The sequence below is a fragment of the Lichenostomus cassidix genome, chromosome 12 (genome assembly GCF_008360975.1).
Source record: "Lichenostomus cassidix isolate B80296 chromosome 12, HeHo_3.0, whole genome shotgun sequence".
NCBI lineage: Eukaryota > Metazoa > Chordata > Aves > Passeriformes > Meliphagidae > Lichenostomus > Lichenostomus cassidix.
Genome location: NC_139493.1, coordinates 19,948,197 through 19,975,345, shown reverse-complemented (window position 1 = coordinate 19,975,345; position 27,149 = coordinate 19,948,197). Strand labels below are relative to the sequence as shown.

General features: G+C 45.9%; 1 protein-coding gene across 2 annotated transcripts in view; it reads left to right on the top strand.

The window, feature by feature from the left end:
* The window catches only part of PHF2 (PHD finger protein 2), an 81,028-nt gene that overhangs the window by 28,101 nt on the left and 25,778 nt on the right, over positions 1-27,149 (top strand). For both annotated transcript variants that reach the window (XM_085073148.1, XM_085073147.1), the window contains exons 2-5: positions 14,215-14,300; positions 19,823-19,937; positions 22,281-22,441; positions 24,767-24,908. In XM_085073148.1, the coding sequence (XP_084929274.1) occupies positions 14,215-14,300; positions 19,823-19,937; positions 22,281-22,441; positions 24,767-24,908 (504 nt within the window). The remainder of the gene's footprint in view (positions 1-14,214; positions 14,301-19,822; positions 19,938-22,280; positions 22,442-24,766; positions 24,909-27,149) is intronic.

The window sequence follows — 27,149 nt, the reverse complement described above, 5'->3', positions numbered from 1 at the left end:
ACCTCTAAGTCAGCACAAGCTGCAGAGTAAAATGATTCAGTGGGACACACACCTAAGCAAAGGCCACCACTCTTTCCTTGGTGAATTTCTTACCTATTTTCAAAGGAATATATTGAAAACTAAAGCAGCAATCAGTGACCTGTAGCATATTGGAATGAGCATGGACACCCATGTGACATGACATCAAGATTGTTACGTTGCTCCTCGAAAAGATTGTTGTTTCACTGGATTGGCATCCACAGTGTTTATGTTGCTGCCTGCAATGTAGGGAACATCCATCTTGGAGCATCTTGTTTTCCTGATGAAAGAGAATCACAGAATGGTTTGGGTTAGAAGAGACTTGAAAGACCAGGTTGCTCCAAGCTCCATCCAACCTGGCCTTGAACACTTTCAGGGAAGGGGCAGCCACAGCTTTTCTGGACAACCTGTGCCAGTGCCTTGGGTTCTTGGGTGATATGGGGAAGGAAATGGAAATCTAGAAACTTACCTGTTTCCTCATGAGAACAGGCTTTTCTGAGGATAGCCCCTCAGAACTGGCTTGAGTAAAACTAGGTAAGTGTAAGTAAGCGCTCTAGGAGCAGTTTTTGCTTGGATAGCTGGAGTGGCCCCAGTGTGTGGACATGCAGGACCCCAGGTTGGTTTGGTACCCACTGGTGATAGAGCCATACCCTCCATTACTGTCAGCACTGTAAAAGCTGGGCTTAACCTTTGTAGTGGACACCCAGTGGTTCTTCAAGCTCCTTACTTTCCAGAGTAAGGAAAAGCTCCTTACTTTCTGCAACTGGTGGATTGTGAGGAGTTACACTGAACATGTTCAATATTCCAGGTTCAGTGTATCCCAGTGGGTTTGGCCAAACTGTGACAGGTGAGGAGTGGATTTGCACTGATTTATGAATAGTTTTAATAATTGTATGAATAAGTGAGAAGTCACTTCATTATCAGAACTTTTTACTGGCTGTCCTGATGTCTGACCAGAGTCCCTGCATGCCTGGCACACCCCACTGCACCCTTGGAAAACAAGAGGCAAGCTGTTCGCTCAAAGGATCTGTCTCTCCTCTCAAGCCGCATGTTGCCATCAGAGGGCTTAGATATCAAAAGAACTTTAAACCCATTGAAATACCTTCTTAAGAGCAGGATGGTGGCAGCTTTCAAGTGACACAGGGAGAAGGCTTCTTGGACTCCTGTAGGGCTGGAACAGCTATGGGTGTGTGGTCTGTTTGGAGGGAACTTTGTGTTAAATCAACAGTCCTTGCTCTCAGGTAATTTGGCCATGGCTCGCTGTTTGCCATTGCTCCTGGAGGGAGCAGAATGCCAGCTCTGAGCTTGTACCAGGCAAGTGGAGCTAATTCTGGCTCGCAGGGAGTATGGGGCTAGGCTCCTGCTCCTGCCCCTGCTGGGTGCTGCAGCTGCAGGAGCACCAGGTGCAGCTTTTCTGAAGGGATTCAGGCTGCGGTTTCCTCCCTTCTCCCACCCCTGCTCCCTGGAGCAGTGTCAGCCAGCTGGCTGCTCCCCCTCCCCAGGAGCCTGACCCTGTGGGCAGGGCTCACCCCTGGGCAGACACTGCACTGGCATGGTGGCTCTGGTGGAGCAGGCTGTGTGAGCCTGGGCAGAGTGTTTGTTCTGGGACAGGAACAAGGTGCATGGCACAACTGAACAGACTCCAGAGAGTCATTTAGGTCCAGCCTCTGCAGAGAAGCATTAGCTGAAGCTGTTGTCTTGACATCCAGTGTCTGCGGAGGTCAGGAAGACCTGCAGGTGATTTCACCTGGTAACTACAGCTTGGAGACACTCTGCAAGTTGTCAGGTCTCTATGTGTGTGTGTATCACCATTGCGCAAGTCTGACTCCTAGGTGTAGGCAAATGTCTTATACATTGGCGGCCTTTAAAAGGTTCTGTCTAACCCAAACTATTCGATGATTCTGTGGTTTTCTAATTCAGGTTGTGCTAAACCTCTAGTTTACAAGCTAAATATGCCTTTTCTAGGGATGGTCTCAAACATAAATCTAGAATCTGTATTTTCTGTGAGTTTCCCTGACACTAAACATATTTTATAAAGATTTGTGGTTCCTAAGTATGGTGGGGGTTTAAATGCAGAACCAGAAAAGTTGAATTCTTACAAAAACTGATATTTGGAAAGCACTCTCTCAGTTCTTTTCAGAGGCTTTCCTGATATTTGGGTGAGAGCAGTGATGTTGGCTCTTGCAATGAGGAGGAACTTGGCTTGAAAAGGAGAGAGAGGCCAAAGGCAGGTGTGGATGGTGTGTTGGCTTGTAATCACATCCCAGGCAGCTGCTACAATAACAAAACAGTCTTGAATACACCAGGAAGACACTTTGGAATGAAGCTAGTACTTAAATCTGGATAGATTGTTAGGTGAGGAAATGTCTTTTCCATATCAAGTTGTAATACCATGAAGCTGTTGATAAACATCCAAGCTGTTGTCAAGTAAATGGGACAGATTACTGAGAATCGCTGTGTTCTTTGGGCAGGTAAATTGTGTTACACACCAGGGTCATGTTAGCCTCAGGCTGATGCTCAGACTGGGTACCTGAGGGCATTATTGACACGGTTGGGTGAAGGTTCCAGGTGCTCTGTGGAGCCATAACAGATGTATTGGGGTGTAACCACTGAAGGCTCTCTGGAATTCAAAGAGCTTTGCGTTTCTTCTGCATTTTTATAAGATTGGCTGGCCAAAACCTGCACTGCTTCATGTCTACTTGAGTTTCGCCAGGGATCACAAAAAAGTCTCCTAATTCTGCATGTTCAGGGACGCTTGGAAATCAATGTTTGCTTTTAACAGACTTTTGATCTAAAAAAACCCCAGCCTGACATCATAGGCTTAAATTTGCTCTGTGAATGTCAGGAAAGCATACAGGACTCTACAGAGCACCAAAAGCTGGGAAACTACTTTTAGGTAAATATGTTTCCTAGACACGGTGTTAACAGAGATAGAGATGTTTTGGTCACAGCTCACCGGGACTGCAGCTCTCTTCCTCTGTGTTAAATATGTGAAGATTGTGGTTCTCTGTGTTGCTCTGTTTTTAAGAAAGGAAAATTAAATCAGTCTTGTATTTGACATGTTATTGAGCATTTTAGTTTCTTGATGTGAAATCAGGTAATGCCAGCCGGTCCTGTGGCATCCAGTCATTCCCTGTGCTGGAGAAATTCCCAGCTGAGCAATGAGGGCAATTTCTCTGTCCTTTGTGCCTCAAGAGCAGCCCTGAAAGACTAGACCAGCACCCAGAATGTGGCTCATGTCTTAAATACATAGCAGGAGGAAAGAAAAATGCTGCCAGGCTTGTGCTGCATGGTGAGGAACTTGGCTCTGCAGGGCTTACAGGGTTGGCACTGAGGCTGAGGGCCAGAGCCATGATCCCATGGCTGGATGGAGGAGCTCACTGTCTCTCCAGAGTTAGTGAGCATCAAATGCAGGGATCATTCGCTGATGAAAATATGCTGTAATTAAGGAACAGCTCAAAGGCTCTGAGTGTGAGCCCTTGGACTTCCAAGGGGCTTCAGAGGTGCTTTTAAAAATCACTCTCCTTTCTGTAGTTTTGTTCAGCTGCTCACATCAAGACAAAAAACACTTTTCTCTCTTTTACTTTCCCTGATACTATTTTTACTGCTTTGTTTTGAGTGAAAAATTACATTTTTTCTCCCAAAGGTGAAGCACTCATGTAGCATGCAATGTATTTTAGGGACTCATCTTCTTGCCGTGAACTTAAGGAGGATCTTTGCTGTAGTATTTTGAGTTTTGGTAGGGGCTAAAGAGGGGACTTCTTCACTGAAGTCACTGGAGTGGTTCAGCATTTTATGCCAATGAATAACAGGAGCACAGCCATATAGAGTCATAGAATGATAGCATCACGGAATGGTTTGGGTTGGAAGGGATCTTAAAGATCATCCTGTTCCACGCCCTGCAATGGTCAAGGACAACTTCCACTATCCCAGGTTGCTCCAAGCCCCATCTAGCCTGGCCTTGGACACTTCCAGGAATGAGGCAGCCACAGCTTCTCTGGGCAACCTGAGCTTCACCACCTTTATAGTAAAGATTTTCTTCCTAATATCTGATATAAACCTACTTTCTTTTAGTTTGAAGCCATTCCCCCTTGTCTTGTCACTCCAGGCCCTTGTAAATAGTCTCTCTTCATCTTTTGTGTTGGCTCCCTTCAGGAACTGGAAGGCCACAATCACCTCAGAGCCTTCTCTTCTCCAGACTGAACAATCCCAATTCTCCCAGTCTAGTTCACAGCAGAGCTGCTCTATCCCCTCTGATCAACTTGGTGGCTTTCTCTGGACTTGCTCCAGCAGCTGCAGGTCCTCCCTGTGCTGGGCCCCTGGGCTGGAGGCAGCTCTGCAGGTGGGGGCTCACCTGAACGGGGCAGAGGGGCAGAATCCCCCCCTGCCCTGCTGCCCATGGTTTGGGGTCAGCCCAGCACACACGGCCGGGGTGATGTTGAGCATGCTGGCAACCAAGACCTCCAAATCCATCTCCCCAGGGCTGCTCCATCTGTTCATCCCCCAGCCTGGATTGATATCAGGTGCAGCACCAGCTCTTGGTCTTGTTAAACCTTGTGAAATTCCCATGGGTCACTTCTTGAGCTTGTCCAGGTCCCTCTGGATGCTAAGATATAAAAAGTGAGTTACTCTTTGTTTTGCTTTGCAATGTGTTGGGATGACAGAATACCACCAAATAAAAGGGTGCCTTTTCTACCCCAACTGACCCACTCACAAAAATAGCAGGGGAGGACGGCTGATCATTCCTAGTGTTCAGTGTAACAGGGACAAAACTATTACACCTGAGGGAAATAGATCCTGTGATAATCGCTCCAGTTGCTAAATATGGTTTGTTTCTGGTGTTTTTAAACTTGTTTTATGACTCAGGCTTGAAGAATCTGGCTGTTGTTGATGCCGTAAGATCTGAATGCAGTTTCAGTTCCCAATGGCTGCACTCGGATTTGGTGCTCACTTTTATTTTAGCTTCCCTTGCAATTTGGGGTGCTCCTTCTGAAAAGTGTCCAGCCCATGCTTTTAAACCTCTGGTTGTGAGTTTTGTTCTCCTGTGAGCTCAGTGCAGGATGCCACTTCCAACAGGAGCAGTAAGCCTGTATCCCAAGCAGTTGATAATTTCCCTGGGTGGGCAACTTTCATTGTGGTTTGGGATTTTTGTTGAGCCTTTGCCCTTTTGTTGAGTCCCAGCACAGGGAGGAGCTGTGATAAACAGGGAGGTGGTGCATACACCTGAGTGCCTGTGCACTGCAGAGATGGGGCTTCACGCCAGCAATGGGGCAGCTTGTTCTCTTCAACACACAGGTGCCAAGTACTGCACTGACCAATAATATCTCTGAAAGTCCTCAGACATTTGCAATTAAAAACATATCCTACAGCTGGCTTAGATGGCTGTAATGTTTGTTTTCCAGTGAGGTCCCAAGTTCACTGACTTTTAAAAATAATTTTATAGAGGTCATGTAATTCCTGTTTTCTCCCAAAGGGTAATGCTTTGCTGCATACCACAAGTTTGAAAAAAATATCCCAAAATGCAGTTCAGTCAGTGAAAGAGCTGAGTTTATCCAAGACAGCAGCTCATACAACGGGCCAAAATGCTGGGATGAAAATGCAGGACAAGCAGCTCCTGGCTGGAATTTGATCCCATTGCCATTTCTCCTGCTGTTACAACGCTGCTGTAACAAGAAGAATCACTCTTTTCCTCTTTCCAAAGGGAAAGGTCACCTGCTCTATAACTGCAGTTAACTTTCAGCAGAACTGCAAACTTCAGAAAGGGTAGGCAGTATCCCCTTGCTCCAAAGAATTCCCAAATAATGAACATGGTAGAAATGGCCATGCATCCCACCTGTGCCCCTGGGACAGCACAGCCCTCATTCCAAGTGCTGGAAGGGATGGTGGGACCAGGCTGTTTGCATCCAAGGAGAGATGTACTGGAAGATTAAGGACAACACCCCTTGGAGTCCTCTCTGATTCATCCATGTTCGTGTCCTTCTCCTAAGGGGAGTTTGGATATGGGTTTTGGGAAAGGCTGTCTGGGGGCTGCTCTGGGGTGCTGGTGCTGACCCCTGAGGCTGGCCTGGGCTGATGATGCAGTCCTGATCTGGGGGCTAGATTGCACCCTGTGCACCTGTATAGCACATGGCCAGGGAAAGCTGCAGGGTGGATAGTGCTGTGCCTGTTTGGAATCATGGAATCACAGAAACCCAAAGTAAATTTTAGTTTAAAAAGTAACTGTGAAAATGCGTGGAGTTGGATACCCAGAAAAGGTTAATGTTACCAGGAAACATTTATTTGTAAACACCCACAGTGGACTTTGCAGGCAGGAGAGACAAACAGTGAGTGAGGAGGTTTAGGCTGGATATCAGGAAAAGGTTCTTCCCCCAAAGGGTGGTCAGGCACTGCCTAGGCTCCCCAGGGAATGGGCACAGCCCTGAGACTGCCAGAGTTCCAGAAGCATTTGGACAGTGCTCTCAGGGAGGCATAGGGTGGGATTGTTAGGGTGTCTGTGCAGGGTCAGGGGTTGGACTTGATGATCCTTGTGGGTTCCTTTCAAGCTGAGGATATTCCATGATTCTGTGAAGCCTCTGGAGGCTCTCTGTGTGGGCAGCACAGCCCAGCTCTTGCACTGAGCTGGGCATCTTCAAAGCACTGAGTGAGTGTTTGTTCGTTATGCAACAGCAGCCTTGAGGCCATGGGGCAGGTGTTGGTGTTAGTGCCTGCAGGGGGGAAACTGAGTCAAAAAGCTGAGCTGATTTCCTGGGATGAAAAGCAATCCGAGCAATCTGATGAGCAGTGAGGATTTTCCCTGTCCCTGCGTTTGAGTGTTGCTGAAGGTGCTGAGCTCCTTGCTGGGACTGCGCAGATACTGTTCAGTTTGCAAAGGAGGCCTTTTCCCTCTGCATTTGTGTTTCTGTGAGTGTATGAGAGGTGACGTGAAATCCTGGCTGTCTAATACAGCTTGAGTTGCCTCTCATTTAGGCCTCGATTAAAGATGTCCCATGCAGGGGACTGTCACCCCGTGCCCACACCAGCACATGGATTTCTTCTGCTGTCTTTGGTCTTGGGTCTCCCGCTGAAGTGACACCAATGTGTGTCCCTGTTCCCCTGAATGACTCCTGATCTTGCTGCTTTGCTTTAACCCTAGCTGACAGCAGGCTCCAGAATCTCTGTTTCGTGAAAACATGTGAGTGATTAGATGAGACAAATCCTTCTGCTCAGGAAAATGCTTGTCTTTTTGATCTGGAGACACTGGAGAGCACACAGAGGAGAGCCTTGGTCAGAGTTCACCCTGTAAAGCCACCAGGAAAATGGCCCAGGAGATGTGAGCCCATGGAACAGCTCATTTCCTTGTACTCAAACCAGCTTCCCTCTTTCCCCTTTTCTGTCGTTTGTTAACATCTCTTGTGCTCACAGTGTTGGCTGTTGCATTTCTGGGTGCTGGGATGTGGACACAAGAAATTACTGTTACTTAACATTGGCCTGGCATCAAAACATGAAGTGTGAGCCTCTCCACTGCTGGGAAGTCCTGCTTTTCCTACAGTACCTATGGCTTTGTTCAGGTGGTGGAGGCTCTTGGAACTAGACAGGTGTCTTCTGTACAAATGACACCTTGTTGTTAAGGAAGAGCATTATTGTGCAACACATCCTCAGTGACACACCAAAGAATATTAGTCGTTAAGGGATAGGGATAAGCTCAGGTTAATCACTAATTATGACCTTTATTACCCATGAAAATGCTGTGAATTCTTTTTCTGCACTTCATGGAGCTTTGATGATTTGTCCTCATGAATTGGGGAGGAGCAGCAGCAGGGAGGGGAAGGGAAGGGAAGGGAAGGGAAGGGAAGGGAAGGGAAGGGAAGGGAAGGGAAGGGAAGGGAAGGGAAGGGAAGGGAAGGGAAGGGAAGGGAGAAGGAGAGAGAAGGGGAAGGGAGGTAGGGGAGGGCAGGGCAGGGGAGGGGAAGGGAGAGGAAAAGGAAAAGGAAAAGGAATGGTGGTATACCAGTTTGTGTCTGGGAATAAAAGTGATTTGCATTTGGATGTATTGAAGGAGAGGAGAAGCAGATATGTGATTGTGTGAAATAAAGAATTGATGCATCATTTTTAAACAAGGTTACCAGCATGCTTCTGGTATAGGGGTAAAGGTTGAAAACAGGATTCAAGTTAAATACACAGAATGTAGCAAGTAGTCATGGAATGTTGCTATGAAGAGGTTAGGGTGCCTCTTCCTTCCCCTCAGAGGTCATAGAATCGTTTAGGTTGGAAAAGCCCTTTAAAATAATTTAGTAAAGGTTGGAAAAAATCATGGAGTCCAACTATTCCCCAGCACTGCCAAGGCCACCACTAACTCATGTCCCCAAGTGCCACATCCATAAGTCTGTTAAATCCCTCCAGGGATGGGAACTCCACCACTGCCCTGGGAAGTGCCTGGCTGCGCCAGTGCCTGACCACCCTTTTGGTGAACCTTTAGCATCTTTACTGCTCTGTTGGGTTCTGTTGGCTTGGGAAATAAACTCAGGCAGACCTGCTAGAGAACTCCCATCACATCCATAGGGAATAGCTGCTCTTCTTGTACAGAACCTGCTTCTCACTGAGGGTACATTGGAACATGGAGAGGAGACAAAGTGGTGTTATGCCTTTGCTACCCTTGATTCCCTTACAGGGAGTTGTTATTGCCATATGAATGCTGTGCTACGATATCCAGCAGATTGACTATACCTGGGTAATGCCAAAGGAAAATAACCAAACCCAGTGTGTTTGGCCAGTGTGGTCCGTAGTGTTTAGCACAGAGTGAGGGATGTGCCATCCTCCCCAGCAGTGTGCAGAGGTGTTGAGCATCCTGGGTAGCCAGTGTCATTCTTGACCGCACTGACTGACAACCTTCGCCCAAATCCTGTTTTCTGTTCTGGCACCCTGTGTTTCACCTGTGTGCTGAGTTTGGAATGCTTCTCAGGAGCAGATAAAGCAGGTGGCTTTGGTTGGTTTCAGGAGTTGGGATGTTGACCTGTTTTTTCTTTATCTCTATTTCTGTTTTCCTAGATTTGGTTTTCTTCCCCATCTAAGAGCCTTTCTCTTGTTTGTTTTAGTTTTTCATACTTTTCTATACTTGTGGTTGATAATGGAGGTGACATGGTTTTGATGGAACAGATACTGTGCAGGTTAATTTTTCTCCTAAAACTACCTAAAACGTCACCTCCCTGCAGAGGACAACCCAAGGCTGACAGAAACATTCATGCCATAACATCAGTTTAATTTACATACCTTTTATTATTTTTGCCTGGGTAAAAGAAAAAAAAAGTTAACTTTATCAGAATATTGAAACTTGAACTTCTCTTCATTGTGAACACAGAAGCAATTTCATTTTAAAGTGGCAAAGGGCAGAGTTTCTAATAAAAATATAATTTGTAGCCTCTGACTGTAAAAGCTTCTAATGTGCTAATTCTCCTTTAAGTCCATGTAACATGGGTGAGATATCAGCTTAAACAGCTGCAATATCAAAGCTTTTACTTGTCTTTTTTTTTCTTTCCCCTACAAGTTTTGGTAAAATTCAAATACATTTTTAATAATGTTTCCCTTTTATCTCATTATCAAATTAGTTTTACACTGCCTCAACCTCATTTAAATCACTTAACAACCATTTAAAAAGCAACCATTAGGTTGGTTGAAATTGTTCCAACAAGATATTCCTGGATGCAGGATAATTAATCTCTTAGGCCATGTTTGTTGTGTTTGGGCAGGAAGGTTTTTGAGCTCTGAGAGATGGTGGTGGCTGCTGCTCCAGCATCCCACATTCCTGCTCTGCATGGCAGTTGCATCTCCAGTTGCCAGCTGGCACTGCACAGCTGCAGCTCCTCAGGCATTAATGCCCAAGTGAGGGGCTTTGTGGAATGTCTGGGAAGGGTTTTCTCTCACAAAAGAGTTGTCCATATTTGGCACAGGCTGCCCAGGGCAGTGGTGGAGTCACCATCTCTGGAGGGATTTAACAGCCACAGGGATGTGGCACTTGGGGACATGAGTTAGTGGTGGCCTTGGCAATACTGGGGAACAGTTGGACTTGATGGACTTGAAAGGTCTTTGCAAGCTTTTCCAACGTGCGCAATTCTGTGAGTCTGTGGTTCTGTCCTTCACCAAGGAAAAGTTTTTTCCTTCTAACCCGCTTTGGGAACCTAATGCTTTCCCCAGGGACATGTTTGGTCCTGCCAGATGCCTTCATTGTCTCACAGTTAAAATGCATCATCAGGGGATAATTCACAGTCAGAGACATCCCCTTTGGGGATGCTGTTGGGGGACAGCCTGGTTGAGCTTGTGCCCCTCACGGCGGTGAGGAGCCCATGCTGTGCGAACAGGAGGATGAGTTTCATCATCTCCTTCCTGGACTGCTGGAGTATAAGCATGGCGCTACTCAATTTGGGAGTTCCTGCAGCGGTGGGATCCTGCAGGGATGTCAGCACACTGATCTGGAGTGTCTAGGATTTTGGAAATGAGTTCTTGGGCTGCTGGAGAAATGAAGCAGCTCAGTCTGCTTCTGCTGTTGCTCCCAAGGCTACTCTCAGCACTACCTTCTGCTACACGACTCCTGCTCCCTGCCTGTCCCTGGCCAGCTGTGCCTCAATGTGCCTTTGCTGAACCTTGTACCTCCAGTTTTATCCCACTGGTGGAGCTGATCATCCAACAGTGCCACTAGGAGTTTTCCCAGTTCTTCCCTGATAATGGTAATGCACCCAGATCTTACACTGACACTGCTGTGGGACCACTCTGGGATCCTGCTCCTGAGCATGCTGCCTGGATCCTGAGCACATTGCCTGAATCCCAAACACCATGGGCTGTGGTCCTGTGCCAGCTGCCTCTAGACCCATCTGATCATTTTCAAATGCTTGGTTTGTGTCTTTTTGATGTTTGTTTCTCTTGGGCAAATGGGGCTGAGAAGAAAAAAACTGGAAGAACCAAAGCAGAGTTCTTATGGAAAAAAACAATAGATGCAAACCACAGAGTGCCATTTGTGCTGGAATTTAGGGGCTGAGGGGCAGGACACCACTCTTCAGTCACTGTAGATGACTTGGTTTCCTTCAGCTGGAGAAATGCTTTGATTCTATATTATTGATAAAAAACCACCCTGAGAAAGAACACATTAGTAAAATGGGCAGGAGGCACTTCAGAACTGGGCCCTGGCTTCTGCCAAGGCCAGCAGTCCTCTTCTGCTTCTTATTCCCAGGTGGAAATGCTCAGACCAGCCCAAGGGTGAATCACTGCACGCTGCTACCCAAATCTTGCTACATAAACCCAATACAGGCAGTGGGAAACTCTTGTTCCTTTCCTGGCCGGAATGGTTGCTTGGGGCTCTCTGTCAGTCTGGCTGTAACTGTGGGAATTCAGTTTCCTGTGCCTGTATTCATCTGGAAGCCCAGCAACAGTCCTGCTGGTGGCAGTACCTTGAGAGCCAAGCTCTGCTGGGTGAGAAGAGCAGCAGAGCCTGGAGTGGGTTGATATTTTGGTTATGATCCCCCGAGTAAGTTCATTTGGGGGATCCCTTGGACAGTTCACACTCCCAGTTTCCCACACAGTGAGAGCAGCAGCTTCTGCCTGTGAGCAGCTCTAAGTGGCCAAACTTATTCCAAAGCTGCCGTAGCTGGAAAAGTTGACTGTGTCTTCTAGGGGCCCACTGGAGTTTGAGGTCAGTTATTTTTACTCCTCTGTGTTGTTCCCGTCAGATGTTTTACTCGCTCCCAGAACAATGGGTCCCACCACACTGGAGCCATTGCCCTGTGCAGTAGCTGGTAAAAACTCCTCCCACCCAGTGCCAAGGGTCTCATCTCCTTCTTTTAGATAAATATAGACTTTTCAAGCCCTTGTAGAGAGACTAATCCACACCTTTACTGAGTTTAGCAAGCTGAATCCAGAGGCAGAAGCAGCTGACACAGCTTTGTAAGTAGAGGAAGCCTCTACATTCACTTACACTGGCTCTAATCTGCCAGGGTTTGTTTAAATTTTCTACTGATTAATCTGGTCTTTTTCTACCAATTTTTCCTGGTATTTCCTACCAGTCTGATATTTTTCTCTCTATATGTACTGGACTCTGAGGACTGGATTGTTGTGACAATGATTTTTCCTGTTGGCAAACTTCACTTTTCTGTGCTGGCTTCCCACGAGCACAAAATAATTTTGTATTTTTTCAAGTAACTGTTTAATGAAAAAAAAAATCAGCCAAATTTGCAGTTGCTTTGACCCAATTCCAAAGTAATAATTTCTGTTTGTAGTCTGGGTTCACAGAGATGAGAGTGTCTCTGGCTTTGGTTGCAAAGCTTCTCTCACCGTGGGATCTTTGTTTTGAAGGGAGCTGGCTCCCACATTGGCAGCTGCAACAGGGGAACCATGCCCACCAAGGTTTCTGGCAGTATCTTTTTTTGACACAATGTTTACAGTGGTAATAAAAAAGATGTGTTTCTGTATCTTAGCTAGTTTGGCCTTTCCCAGCTTGGTTGCAGCGTTGGTTTTGTTGATGATGTTCTCTAGCAGCAGGTGTGTCTGTGGTTTGTGATGGTGATGTGCACCACTGTGTGCCTTGGGGTCAGAAGGGGTTTCAAAACCACCTTTGGGAAGTGGGGCTCACAGTGCATTTTAACAGCTGCTGCCCCTGCCCCAGGTGTGCTTGTGTTGGTTCATGGACACCTGCACACCCTGCCAAGGGCACCCCAGAGCCCTGAGCCCCACAGCAGCTCCACAGTGACTCGTATGGGAGGGGTGGGCACGCAATTGTGTGTTATCCCTCCTGTGTCCAGCACCCAGGAGGCCACAGCCTTCCTGCTTCTGGACCATCACCAGGTGCTGCTGATGTGTCCACCCTATATGAATTTCTCCCACTGTTGAGCCCATTTTGGGACGTGCTGGTATTGTCCTGCTGAGCTTGAACAGAGTGAGAATGATTTGAGAGGTTCTGTGAAGGACTTAGTAGAACTGGCTCACACTGCTGCCTGGCCTTTGGGAGAGGAGCAACTATCCTCTGCTATGCTTCCTCTGGGGCAGAAACAGGAGCTATAATCTCTGAATTCCTGCATTCATCACTGCTCAGCACTGCTGGCAGGATGCCAGGAGGCAGAATGTGGTCTTGTGCATGGAAATGGCATTGCATGACCCCTGACCAAACCTTTTCCCTGTTAGAAAAGCAGTGTCAGTGTTCTCTGCCAGCTGAGGAGCGCTGCAGAGCGCTGGGAACTGCTCCCTGCTCACTGCAGAGCACCAAGGAGCCATTTCGGGGGGGGAAGTAGAGAGACCCCAGGAGAGCTCTTGGCACAGTGTGATCCAGCCTTGCTTGTGCTGGTGCTTAAGGTGCCTTTGATGCCTCTTGTGGTTGCCCTTGCCTAGCTAAGCTCCCAGGGAGCTAAGGCACAAGGCATGGAGCTTACAGCACCCCACTGAACTCTCTTTTCTGTGTGGTACCTTGCAGCCTGAGCTGCTTCTGACGCAGGCAGCAGGAACAGAGTCCCCTTTGCTCTTCCTCCGTGGGCAGGAACAGTGCCATGCTGGACCTGGATTCTTTGGCTGGCTGCTTGGACTGTGCAGCAGCTTTTTGTCTTGGGTGCTTCAACACTTTGCCATGTGTTTGGTTCCTCCCCAGTGCTGTGCTCCCATGGGATTGTCCACGGGTGTGCCCATGGGCTGAGGGTGCTGCTGCCAGGTATCCCATCCAAACCCACCTTGGTGGCATCTGGGCACAGCCCATCCCCTTGGCAGCCAGAAGTGCTGAGCTGGGTGTCTGCTTTACCTCATCATCTTCTCATATTGCAATAGAGGCAGAACCTGTGGAAGTTGTGCACATGGTATCCCTTGCCAAGATCACTCTGTATACCACATGTATTTTGTGAAGAAGATGTGTTTTGTTTATCAGGTTTATGTGGGATGGTGCTGGGAGAACTCCGTGTAAGTACAAACGGGTCTCCTTGGGAAAAAAACATTCTGTGGGACTCTCTGCCATGTTTCCATGGAGTTCCACGGTGGGCTGGTGGTGGGCTTCTGGCTGGCAGCTTTTGTAGCAGCACATCAGGAATGTAGGTTACAAAAATCCAGTCTGTACCAGTGTACAAGGCCCCCAAACCTGGTTTCGATGGGGCTGTTGCCGGTCAGAGCGGCTCCACAGCAAATGCACAGGGCTTTCATTATTAATTGTGTGCTTGAAGATGGCCGGGCTAATGTCAGATTTATCTTCTTGTATTCCAGTTGTGTTGGTGTGGAAGAAGAAGAGGCACCAGATATCGACATCTATCATTGTCCAAATTGTGAGAAAACACATGGAAAGTCAACCTGTGAGTACCCACATGCAGCCAGTCCCTGACACGCAGCAGGGTTGGGGTGTTTGAACAACAGGAGCTTTTTATTTTGGTCATTACAAAAAGCACACCCAAGTATTATGTGCCATAAATATTGGAATTCAAGCCAGAAGGTGAAAAAACATGTTAGTGGGTGGAAACTGCGGGTTGGATCGTGGAGCTTTGGCTGCAGCCTTAGGCACATGTGTGAGCTCATGCAAGGCACTTACCTGGAAAACTGCAGTCCCTGGTCCTATAAAAAAGTGAGTCCTTTCTTGCGTGAACTGTGCCCACACTCAGTAATGTGGGCTAGAAAAACCCTATGGAGGCAGCTAGCATTAATACAGGGAGGTTTGGAACCTATACGGTGTTTTCCGTCTGCAGATGAGAAGAGTAAGAAACAGTTTGTTGTGCTTGGCCTGGATAAAAAATTGCAGCAATTTCTGTGTCAGTCAAAATTGTGGGATACACTTAGGGTGCCAATTCTTGCAGTGTTTTTAGAGGAAAAAGGTTCTCCTGAGTAAAAGTGACAGTTGATCTCAGTGGGAGTTTTGTCTGGGAAAGAATTGTGGGATGGGTTTGCTTTGGTCAGATTAATTCACTAATTATTTCTATTATAAAATGGAGAAAAAAAAAGAAACCAATCCCTGTGAAAGATGAAATGCTTTGCTTGAAAACCAGTTATTATAAATAAGCAACAGTGATGGGGAGGATCCTGCTGCTCTGCAACTTCAGAGCATCCTGCAGAGGAAGAGCATGGTGCTCATTTGCAGGAGCTGAAGGAATCCTAATAAGACCTTTTATTTAGTGTGAAGTAAGGGACAGCTGAAAAGTGGCTCCTGTTGTGTTAAAATTCAGAATTTTTACCGCAAGCAATTATTTCTGCATTGCCTTAATTGTTAAAGTTAAAAAAAATTTTAGTGGGATGGGGAGGAGTCTGAAGTATCTGTTTTGTGGGCAAAAAAGGGAATTGTTTTTCCACTATGATTTTTTAAAAATCAAGTGTGAACTGGAAGCCTGTCTCCCAGAGGGTCCAACTGAGAAGCTGGCAAAATCCCCCATGGGAGGCTGGTTCTGAAAGACTTAAAATAAATATATATCCCTACAAAATGTTCTGGTTTGAAAGAATCAGCCTTTCTAGTGTTTTGTTGGAAGATTTCTGGAAATTGGTTATACAAATAACTATGAATTAAGTGAATAATTTGGGGTTGAAAAGAGGGTGACTGCAGACACTCCCAGACTGTTCCTAAGCCAGGACAGAAGCAGCAGCACAGGATCCCCATCTCTGTATAACATTGAGATGGGCCTGATACTTTGATTTCTTTCACTTTGTTTTGAATTATAAATGATGCAAGGCACCTACTTTTCAGTGTGAGGGGAAAAAACCCAGACAGAAGCAGCAAAAGCCTATAATCAGGAATTGAATACCAATTCTATAAAAACTGGGGTGCATCATCCTAGAATTCAAGAAATGGCAGTTTTGATAAAAATATTGCAAGTTTAATATACCAGTTATGATGAGGAGATTTGAATTGACAACAATATTCTGATGCTTTTAAAAAGGTTTCTGTCTATACAGTTATTTTTATCCAAATAAAATTCCACTGATGTGTCCCAGAGCCTGCGTCATGCAGAAAGTGCTGCTGGAGAACAGTCCCACCCCCTGCCATGTGCAGGGACACCTTCCACTATCCCAGGTGGCTCCAAGCCCTGTCCAGCCTGGCCTTGGACACTTCCAGGGGTGAAGCAACCACAGCTTCTCTGGGCAATGTGTGCCAGGATCTCCCCACCGTCACAGGGAAGGATTCCTTCCCAATATCCCATCTAACCCTGCCCTCTGGCAGTGGGAAGCTGTTCCCCCTCTAGCTCTCTTGGAGTCCCTTTAGGCACTTTAGGAAGGGGCTACAAGGTCTCCCTGGAGCCTTCTCTTCTCCAGGTGAACATCCCCAGCTCCCCCAGCCTGGCTCCAGAGGGGCCCCAGCCCTCGGGCATCTCTGTGGCCTCCTCTGGACTCGCTCTAGCAGCTCCTCATCTTTCTGATGTTGTGGCCCCCAGATCTGGAGGCAGCTCTGCAGTTGGAGTCTAAGGTGACTCTTGACCCTCTTCCCCCGGGGATTCAGCGTGGTGGGAATACAGACCAACATCCCATTCTGCAGGACAGCAAGGACACTTTGTTTTCTCCCTTTGAAAACATCGTAGATAGTTTAATGACGTACAACACCAGTCATCAAAGGAGTGAAGTGCAAAAATTTTATTGAAACATTAATTACTCCTAACCTTACCTTGAGTTCTGGTGACAAGGTCACAAGCTGCATTGTAGTTTTCCCCACTAATGTGTAGAATCATGGATCCTGTGGAAAAAGGAAGCTGTTATCCTGTAGCCCCTCCTTGGAGGGTACAACAGGCCAGGGAGGTTAAAAGACAGATGAAGTGAAGGCGGGACCGGCTTGGATCCATGAATTCCATCTGCTGGGAATTTGCATGGAGTATGTCCTGCTGCAGGGCTTGGGCACTGCTGGGACATCTGCGGGAAGACTGCTTCCATTTGCTTATTAACTGCTCCAGTATCTGTTCAAACTCGTTATCCAGCACTATCAGCTTTGTAATAAAGGAGTAAGAGTTGTTCCAGTGCCAGTAGTTCACTGGTAGGATTTAATTATTGTGAGATTACCAAAGGGAAACACAGACACCAATTGTCTGTTATGCAACTTGTCTGGATTTAAAAATATACGTGTATTTCTGGAGCTTGCCTTCCACCAGATATGTTTTCCAGATGTCAAATTTAAAAATAATTTTCCTCTCCTTACATTTTTCCACATTACCACTGTGGTGAGTAGCTGCTCTGAGAAGATTGCTTCCTGTCACATGGCATTTTAAGCCATTCCTGTTTAATGAAATGTGTAGGGACTCCTCTTTGGGAAAAATCATCCATATTAATCCAACATTTTCTGACATCATTTCAATAAAATGTAAGGGCTTCATTTGGGCAGGCTTGGCTCATTTTCCTAACACGATCTGAAATGCTCGGTTTGATTGCTGCCTCGTTTGCAGCAGTGAAAATCAGGAGAAATCCTTTGGAATCGGTGAAGTTACAGAGCTGCAAGGGAGCCAAAGTCAGGCTGTGGCTGGCTTTAAGTAGTTATAATGTTTGGTGTCAATCAGTAGAGAACTCAACAGGGTGCTTCTGGGTATCCCTGCTCTAGTGGAAGCACCATAGTCACAGTTGGAATAAGATGGGCTTTAAAGTCCCTTTTAACTCAAACAATCCTTTAGGTTGGAAGAAACTCCAAGATCACTGAGTCCAACCCATGACCAATACCTACCTTGTAAAGACCAGAGCACTGAGTGTCATGTCCAGTTGTTCCATGGACACTTCCAGGGATGGGGACTCCACCACCTCCCTGAGCAGCCCCTTCCAGTGCTTGACCACCCTTTCATTCTTCCTGAACATTCAAGTTGATGATCCATTCTATACAAATACATTTAAAATAATATACATATACCTGTGAATTATTAATTTTAAGATACAGTTTTCATAAAAATATATTCCCTTTTCCTGCTGTTGGACTTCCCAAAGGTTAAATTTGGATTAGAAAGATTCGCAGAAAAAAGAAATCTGTGATAAATTACAAAAAAGTAGCTTTTCTGGCCAAAGCTGGGATCTGTTGCACATGGGAATGGGCCTTTAGTTCTCACTGTGGTGTTCATGGTAAAGACAAAATATAGAAAGAATGGCTGAAAATGGCCAAGGGTCGAGTATTTGATGTGGTGTAATGGACTACAGCTGCCATCTGGGAGACAGCCCCTCCTGGGGAACATTCTGGCATCAGAGGAATCCAAGCCGCCTCTGCAGGAGAAGTGGATTGGAGAGGTTCATGGAAGAGGTAGATGGGAGAGGTGAATGGAGAGGTTCATGGGAGAGGTGGATGGGGAGGTTCATGGGAGAGGTGGATGCCTGCCAGCACTTGGTGCCGAGGCAAATGGCTCCCCAGAGGTTTTGGAAGAGTCGCAGTGAATTTCTTAATTCAGCACTGATCTGTGGCTTTTATTTCCCGACACTCCATGCTATCTGTAGTGTAATAAAGGAATGTGCTTAGAGGATAAGTTCTTTAATTTTCCTGTGGCAAGTGACACCTCTTTCCCTGGGACTTGCACTCAGAGTGCAAGTGCAGTCACACTCGGGTTGTTGATTCGGATGTGCTGAGAGGGGGAGGAGGCGGAGGTTGGAAAGGGAGGGAGAGGAGGAAGGTTTGGCATTCAAGCCACTCTTGTTTCCTTTGTTACCAGGAGCATTGAATTATTACACTAAGCCTGAGAGTCATTAAGATAAAGAACTAGCAGCTTTAATGAATATCTCCAGCTAGGCTGGAGCCTGCATGGAACTAATAAACCCAACATGCTTTGTGCAAAACCTGGGATGGACTCACTGGGAGATTTCTTTGAGTTATTCCAGGGTAGTGGTCGGGAAAGCAAAGTTTGCTCTTTCCAAATCTCATGTATTAATAGCTCTGGCCTCCAGATTCCTTTCTTAATGGAAAAGTGTGTGGATCTGTGTGTGTGCAAAGAGTGAAGAGTGGATGCCATGGGTGAGGAGTCTGCTGCTTTACCTCACTGTTTTGACAAGAGGACTGGACTTGGGGCAAAATACTGCGTTTCATGATGTAAAACAAGTTTGGAAAACAAAAGTATGCCGTGACATACGAAAATTCTATTATCAGAGGCTTTAAATGATACAAATATGGAAAAAGACAATTTCCTAACAGAGTGAGTTTTTCTGGACATACTGTGGAAGCAGGAACAACTGAGGGAGATAGTGCTGACTTAGAAAAAGCAGGTCCAGTTCTTCTTGCTTTGTGTTATCCGGCTGTCAGATAACCACACTGAAACCTGACTGACTCAAATGTGCTTATTCCTTTACCCTTGATGGACTTTCCTGTGTGTCCATCCTTCACTGGCAGCACAGTCAAGGGGCCTCAGTCTGCCATCAGCCGCAAGTCTGAGCTATAAAAAATTCCCTTCTCTGCAGTTCTAGCAACTAACCCCACCCCTCCCCTCCCTGCCCCTCCCATCCCCATGCTTGATGTCAAATCTGGCACTGCTGGCCAGAGCTTTAGACTGGGGTAATTCATGACAAGCACACTCCTGAAGATCCATTCTGCAGATTATACAAAGGGGCTTTCTGGGAGTTTCCTGATGAGGATGAAGTGCAGTGTGGCAAGCCCAGGGTGTCCAGAGCTGGTGTTTGTGTTGCCCCTGGTGCACAGTTGCAGGTGTTGTGCAGCTCAGCAATTCCCGACTGGTTGCCCTCATGCTCCAAAATGCACACTGCTTGCTCCGTAATGGATCTTCAGCTGCGCCACAATTGTCTAGTGGGGCATCGAGAGCAATATTGAAAACTGCAGGGCAGCTTAGTGGGGGTTCCCTCCACTCTGCTTGTGTGAGAAATTAAATTATATTCCTGCCAATATCTTAATAATTACCTTTGACTTAACATAACTGTCTAATTCATTATTTTTCAGTGAAAAAGAAAAGAAATTGGCATAAGCATGATACCGGCCAAACAACAGAGGTCAAGCCTGTACAGAACGGGAGCCAAGTCTTTATAAAAGAGCTCAGAAGTCGGACGTTTCCCAGGTGGGTTGTTTGGTGTACATGAGCTGGAGGGGCAGTGCTGGTACTGCTGATGTCCTGTGAGGGTGGGATGGTCTGTGCTGGAAGCACTGCACAGTACTGATGATTAAGTAAGTGCTGTTTGATTGCAGGTGTCCCAGTCTCTTCCCTTTTTTATATTTGTGCAGCTGTGTTTGGATCTCCTCTCAGCTGAGCCTAGTTCCTGTGAATATCCATAAATACTAGGATTTGGGAAGGCAAGAATCATAGAATCATAGAATGCCTGGGGTGGGAAGGGAACTTAAAGCCCATCTCATTCACCCCCTGCCGTGGGCAGGGACAGCTTCCACTAGCCCAGGTTGCTCCAAACCCTGTCCAGCCTGGCCTTGGACACTTCCAGGGATCCAGGGGCAGCCACAGCTTCTCTGGGCACCCTGTGCCAGGGCCTCACACCCTCACAGGGACGAATTTCTTCCAAATATAGAATCTAAATCTCTTCTAGTTTAAAGCCCTTCTCCATTGTCCTATCACTATCTACCCCAGTAGAAAGTTAGTCTTGCTGTTTTTTATAAGCCCTCTTTAGGCACTGAGAGTGAGTCTAAAATTTCCCCAGAGCCTTCTCTTCTCCAGGCTGTACCAGAGTGTGTTTGGCCCCTAGAACATCCACTTACATAAGAAACTAAACCACTTATTGCATAGAATTCTCCAGTTCTCAAAATTCTAATGACTTTGCTGGAGTGTGTCTCCGTCTTGGACAGAACAATGACATGCTCAGTTGCTGGGTGACAGAGGCTCTCTCATTGGGGTAATGAATGGTGCTAATTGTTAGGTGGCATGTCCCATACGTTATTAGGCTGCTCCACAGCCATTTGCAAGAGTGATAATTTTCTTTTGGCCCTTTAATGTGGTCTGTAGCCAAATAAATCCTTAATTACTAAGAAGTAATTATTTTAGAAGAATCCTTGGAGACTGGCAAAGTAAACACAAAACTTCTTCCTTTTCATGGAGAATTTAATTTCACATTTAATTTAAAATGCTAGTCTTAGGCTGCCTAAGGAAAAACTGAAAATAATTATGAAAAGTGTTTTGCAGCTTTTACAGATGTGTTTTGCTGAGCTCAGGATCCAGTATTTTTACTTGCTTGGCTATTTTTATTGGGGCCTGCAAGATTTTTGTCCTAGCTGTTTATCTTTTTTTTTTTTCAATCTGTAATTTGACAGATTTGAGGTTGCATAGCTCATTAAAAAAAAGATTTATGGCCCAGACAGACAGTTTTCTGTAACCTTGGGTGGCCTCTGAGGCTACAGTCGCACATACAGTATCTCTGAGTCACCCCAAAATTGTTATAAATTATACAGCCCCCCTGTTTTTCTCTTTGTTTCTCATTAACATGTGCATAAGAAAATCCTGCTGCCAAATGAAAGCTCGTGAGACAGAAGGATCTGTAGCACAAAGAAATGCCTGCAAGATCCTGGCGTCTGACACAAAGTCTTGTGGAGAAAGTTTCTCCTCCAAAGAAAATGAATGAGATGTGCAGATGTCACAGACCAGGCCCAGCACTCATCACTCAGGGTGTGCTGGAGGGGAAAAGGGGTCCCGGACCAGAAGCCTAATTGCTGTCTCCCAGCACATGGCAGTGAATGACAGTCCCCAGTGAGTGCCTTGGAGGGTCTCAGGTCAAAAGGAACACTGAAGAGAGCAACAAGACAAAGAAATATAATTCTTGTCATTCTGTCCTAAAATGTTCAATACCAAAATTGTGCTGCGGTATCAAGAGTAACAGTGATAACAATTACATTGATTCTTCCCTGTGAGGGTGGAGAGGCCCTGGCACAGGGTGCCCAGAGAAGCTGTGACTGCCCCTGGATCCCTGGAAGTGTCCAAGGCCAGGTTGGATGGGGCTTGAAGGAACCTGGGGCAGTGGAATGTGCCCCTGCCACTTCAAAATGATCTGCAGCATATTTCCTGAGCAATTTATTCAACTACTTTAAAATTATTTGCACAGTATTTCTAGGGCTATTTATTTGAGATTGGGTAACGTTTTTAATCTTACCTTCTTTAGAGTGAAACATTTAACACTAATCCTTTGACTGGTAGCTCTACTGATCCTACAGCTGAGGAAAATGGTCTTGTGCCAAAAGCTGTTGTTTTAGAGCTTCCCAGTAGTTGGAACATGAGGCTTGAGTGATTGATGTTGCATGACTTCATTGTACCCTTCATGCTTTGCAATAAATGGGTTTTTGGCTTGTGTACCTAATTTGAATATAATTCCTTTTTCATAGCATCTTCCTTTCCGCAATGATATGTGGAACATTCCAAATGCAGTGTGGAAGCCCCTCACCATAGGATCTGTGTTTGTTTTTGCAGTGCTGAAGATATAGTGGTGAAAGTGCCAGGCAGCCAGCTGACAACGGAGTATTTGGAAGAGAATGGCTTTGCAGAGCCCATCCTTGTCCCCAAGAAGGATGGCCTGGGCCTGGCTGTGCCTGCACCCACCTTCTACGTCAGCGACGTTGAAAACTACGTTGGTGGGTACCTGGCAAGCAGGGGACATTGGACGGCTTGGAGCTCAGCAGCTTTTTAAAAATAGTACATTAGTTGTATAAAAAATTGTAAAATATATTTTAAAATATTTTCCATGCCACAAGCTGTGCTGGCTTCAGTGCTTGTTATGTAGTGAGAGCTTGTAGTTAGCAATTAAGTCATTCTTGTTTCGTGTAGCAGCTTGGCAGTGAGGCTGAGCCAGCCTGCACTTCTCTCCATAGCTCTGCACTAGAAGTAATAGCCAAAGTAGTATCAAGGAATGGTTTTCCCAGGCCAGGACTTCATTGATTACTGCCAGCTCTCTTCATGTTGAAGGAATGGCTACACTGCAGTTCTTCCCAGGCAGCCCATTTTTCAGCGGTGGTGTCAGTGAGAGCTGTTTTCAGTGCTGCTGGTCATTTGGATTCATTTGGCATCGTCCTGCCTCTGCCCTGGGCAGGGTGTTGTGCTGCATCTTCTCGCAAGTCACCACCTCATCCCATCTTGAAAGACAGACCTTGGCCAGAAACCATGGAAGGGCTCCAAAGTCTTGTCTCCACATCCTTCTTTCTTTAGCAGGTGTCTTGTCTCTTGTTCTCTTGTGCTCTGTCCTTCCTCCCTTTTCTTCTCCTTTCAGTCTTCTGGGAAGGCAGCATCTCTTTGGAGCCCTTTGGACTGCAGCTCCAGTGGGTCCATCTGTGTTTCATGGGCCCTTTGTCTCCTTCTATAGTGTGCTCAGCACCTTCTCCTGCACTCCCTCACCCAGGCATTGCCTGTCCCCAGACGGGAGGTTTGTCACCAGCCACCACTGCTCTTGACTGTACTTTTGGATCTGCAGTGAGATAACTATGACTAAAGGAGAATCATAATATCACAGAATAATTACGTTTGGAAAAACCTTTTAGATCACTGAATCCAGCTGTTCCCCAGCACTGCCAAGTCCACCACTAACCCATGTCCCCAAGTGCCACATCTACATGACTATGAAATACCTCCAGGGATGAGGACTCCACCACTGCCCTGGGCAGCCCCTTCCAATGCCTGGAATACAAGATCCCTGATTTTTTCGTTGCCTCTATCCCCCTGCTTCTACAGGAAACACACATCCCATGCCCGCCTGCTACACTCATCAGATGTTCTCATGTGCCTGAGGTACTCCTTGGGTATCTGCCAGTGTCCTCTCAGCCTCCAGCCAAAATCGTCCCACCCCTCCAACAGGACTGTTAGTGCAAAGCTGGAGGCAGCAGCTTTGAGTGAGCTGGCACCAGATTTGAGCTGGCACCAGATTTGAGTGAAGGGCACAAATCTGCACTGGTCTGCACTGCAACCTCTGTGGGATCTGTTCACTTAAGTGGGATTTCCCAGGCAGGGATTTATTGCCTTGAACCTGGACTGTCTTCCAGAAAGAACGTGAAATAGCAAAGAACAAGCAACCAAGACTGGCAATGACATTGTTATGTTCTGGCATTTCCTAAAAAATAAATTGATTTTTTCCCCTCCTAATGTGGAGAAATCTCTGAATGTCTTCATACAGTTCTGCCTTTCTCCATGTGCTCTCTCTTTGCTCAGTGTAAAATTCCTCTAATTGACTAATTCTCTTAGTATTAACACTAGAGATTTGTATCCAACAAGTTCTGTCAGAGGAAATGTGTAAGAATTAGCAATCATCTTGTACGCTCATACAGAGGGGATGGATTTTTGATAGGTGTCATTTTGGGTAAAATAACAAAAAGTCAATGTTTTGGTGGGATGCCTGAAATATCATGGCAAAAAATAGATTTTTTTTCCTGCAAAACTTCTCATTGATTATAGATTTTGAAAAATTTAAAATAGAGCATAAGAGAAATTAGAATTCTGAAAAAGCAGTTGAAGAAGATATTGCACTTGTACAATATTGTAAAATTAATGCTTGTAGTGGTACAGTATTACACCCTGTCTGCAATCACAAGGCTTTTATAATGTGGTGGGTAGGACTTACTCTGTGCATACACAGGTATTTGCATTTAATTTTTATCCAGCAAGTAAAAACCATAGTGAAATTAATAGGTCCAAAATAACATTAATCCATTAAAAATAAAAACTACAGAGATCATTACATCAGGGACATGGCTACAAAAGCACCATTTTATGGGTATTTGTATGTATGCAGGTCTTTCATGCATGTGTGTCTATGTGGGTGCAGTAAGCAACAGGGAGGATACAAGGACTGAAAAGGTCAGAAAATCATAAGATTGAGATGTTTCTGGACATGTTAACTCACCCCCAAGCATAGAGAAGGGGGCAAGGCAGGCTGTCCATCAATCTCTCTGTTTCACTGAATTCGTGTGCAGGACCAGAGCGGAGTGTTGATGTCACTGATGTCACCAAGCAGAAAGATTGCAAGATGAAGCTCAAGGAATTTGTGGATTACTACTACAGCACAAACAGGAAAAGGGTTTTAAACGTCACAAACCTGGAGTTTTCTGACACCAGGTAAGGGTCTAGCCTGCTGCATGGTAATTATTACAGATTTATTTTGATTTGTAGCTTGTATTTAATTTATTATTTTGTATGTAACATATTTCTATATAATAATATAGCTGTACATACTATTTTATGTATCTATTTTTGATTTATATTAATATTACTTATGTAGAATTGTATATAAATTGTAATTTTCAATTACTGAATCCCACATTGCATCTGGGATACATGGCTGGCTTCAGCCTCTGCGTTCCCAAGTGCTTTCCTCTTTAGGGAATGTTGTTTAACCATGGGATAGCAGCTTCTGGTTACTCCAACTCTCCCCTGCATCATCCACACACAGCCAGTTGAGGCACAGCATGGAATGAAGGTGCAATTTGCTCTGTCAGGGGAACAGCACAGAGCAGCAGTGGTGGGAGCTCACCCTGTGTGTCGCCAGCATTTGTGTGCACGTGGCAGGACAGGACATTTGGGTCATTCCAGTTTTATTTCAGCTCCAGTAGTACAGGCACACTTCATCCAGTGCAGCTGGATGCTCAAACATGACTTGATGCTCCAGGAGGGAATTCTCTGCCTTGTCCTGAGGAAGGATAATACCCTTAGGTACTTGGGTGCAATGTGATCAACACCATTAATGTCAGAACAAGGAGGACAGGCATGTGATAATTCTCTATGTGGGACAACATGGGTACAAGGGGCCTTATTTTTAATATTCTGTGTGGTTTTTCTGGTCAGATGGGAGTTGTGATGGGTGTAATGCAACACCAGCCCTTCTTCCAGCTTAAGGTGATGTTGATATCCTCAGCACATTCCTTTTTAAAGTGTGTTGTACAGCAGTGAGCATCCTACTTGGTGTGAGTGCCTCATGCATTGCTTGCTAAAATCTTGCAGGCAAAGTAGCAGAGAATGAGTAAGCAGATGAGTGTGGCTTTAGGTGTAATGTAACGTCCTTTGAGGAGAACAACTTTGGGATTTTGTTACAATTTTGTACTCCTACAGCATGTGTTACAGTTCTGTTTTCAGTGCTTTTGCCAGGTAACCTGTGATCTGTCTGACAGCAGCTCAGGGTCAGGGTGATGCTGACTTCCCAATGGCAGGCTGGGGGTGATGGTGGGGATCAGAGGATTTGATATTAAGAAGAAATTCCTCCCTGTGAGGGTGGGGAGGCCCTGACACATGTTGCCCAGAGAAGCTGTGGCTGCCCCTGGATCCCTGGAAGTGTCCGAGGCCAGGTTGGATGGGGCTTGTAGCAACCTGGGCTAGTGGAAGGTGTCCCTGCCCATGGACTAGATGGGAATGAGATGATGCTTAAGGTCCCTTCAAGCCCAAACCATTCTGTGATTCCATGACTAGCTGATGGCAATGCCCAGGAATGCCTAGGAGGTGAGGCCACTGCCTAGTGCTCTCTATAGCTGTGCTGCTGTAACTGAGTTGAGCTTTCCTTCCAGCAGTGGGCAGGGGCATCTATGAGATATTGAACATCAAAAGCTGTGCAGGTCATTTTTTACAGGTCCTGCAGCCCTTTGAGGTAGCTGATGATTCCAGAAGGGAAGCACCAGAGAAGGAAAAGATCGCTTTATATACAATCACATTACACAGAGGATAATGAATGTCAACAGGAAAACAAAGAGTGGTTGTTCTGGGGAGCATTCTGCTTCAGGAAGAAGGCTTAAAAAGCAAGGCTGGTGGATAATGACAAGCTCATTTTTCCCAGCCATTCCCCTGATCCCTGTAGCTGGGATTTAGTGGTGCACACCTGCTGCTGCAGAGAGCAGCTTTACTCATTGCAGGCTTTAGAGACCACCAGGATCTTCAGCAGAGATTTTTTCAGCTTTCTGCCATTATCCCCAAATAACGGGATGTCTTTTTTCCTGAAGGACTGCTGGAGCTGTCGTTCATACACTGCTAATCTAGACATTAATAGCAAATATTTTATTTCTTAGAACAGACAGTGACAGTTTAATTGAATGCACAGCTCCATCTTCCCTGCCATGGAAATGGAGCTATTGTCATCAGGACTTGACACTGAACACAGAGGACATGTGGGAGCATTTAATATTGAAGTGCAGATACTCTTACTGATGGGGTATTTTAGAGTCTGTAGCAGTGAATCTTCACCTTCTGCGCTATCAGCCCAAATCCGGGACTATATGAATCTAAAATTTAGCATATTCTGGGATGAAACACTTAATACGTGGTTGGCATGCCACTGTACTGTCATATGATTACAGTATATATGTTTGATAAAAC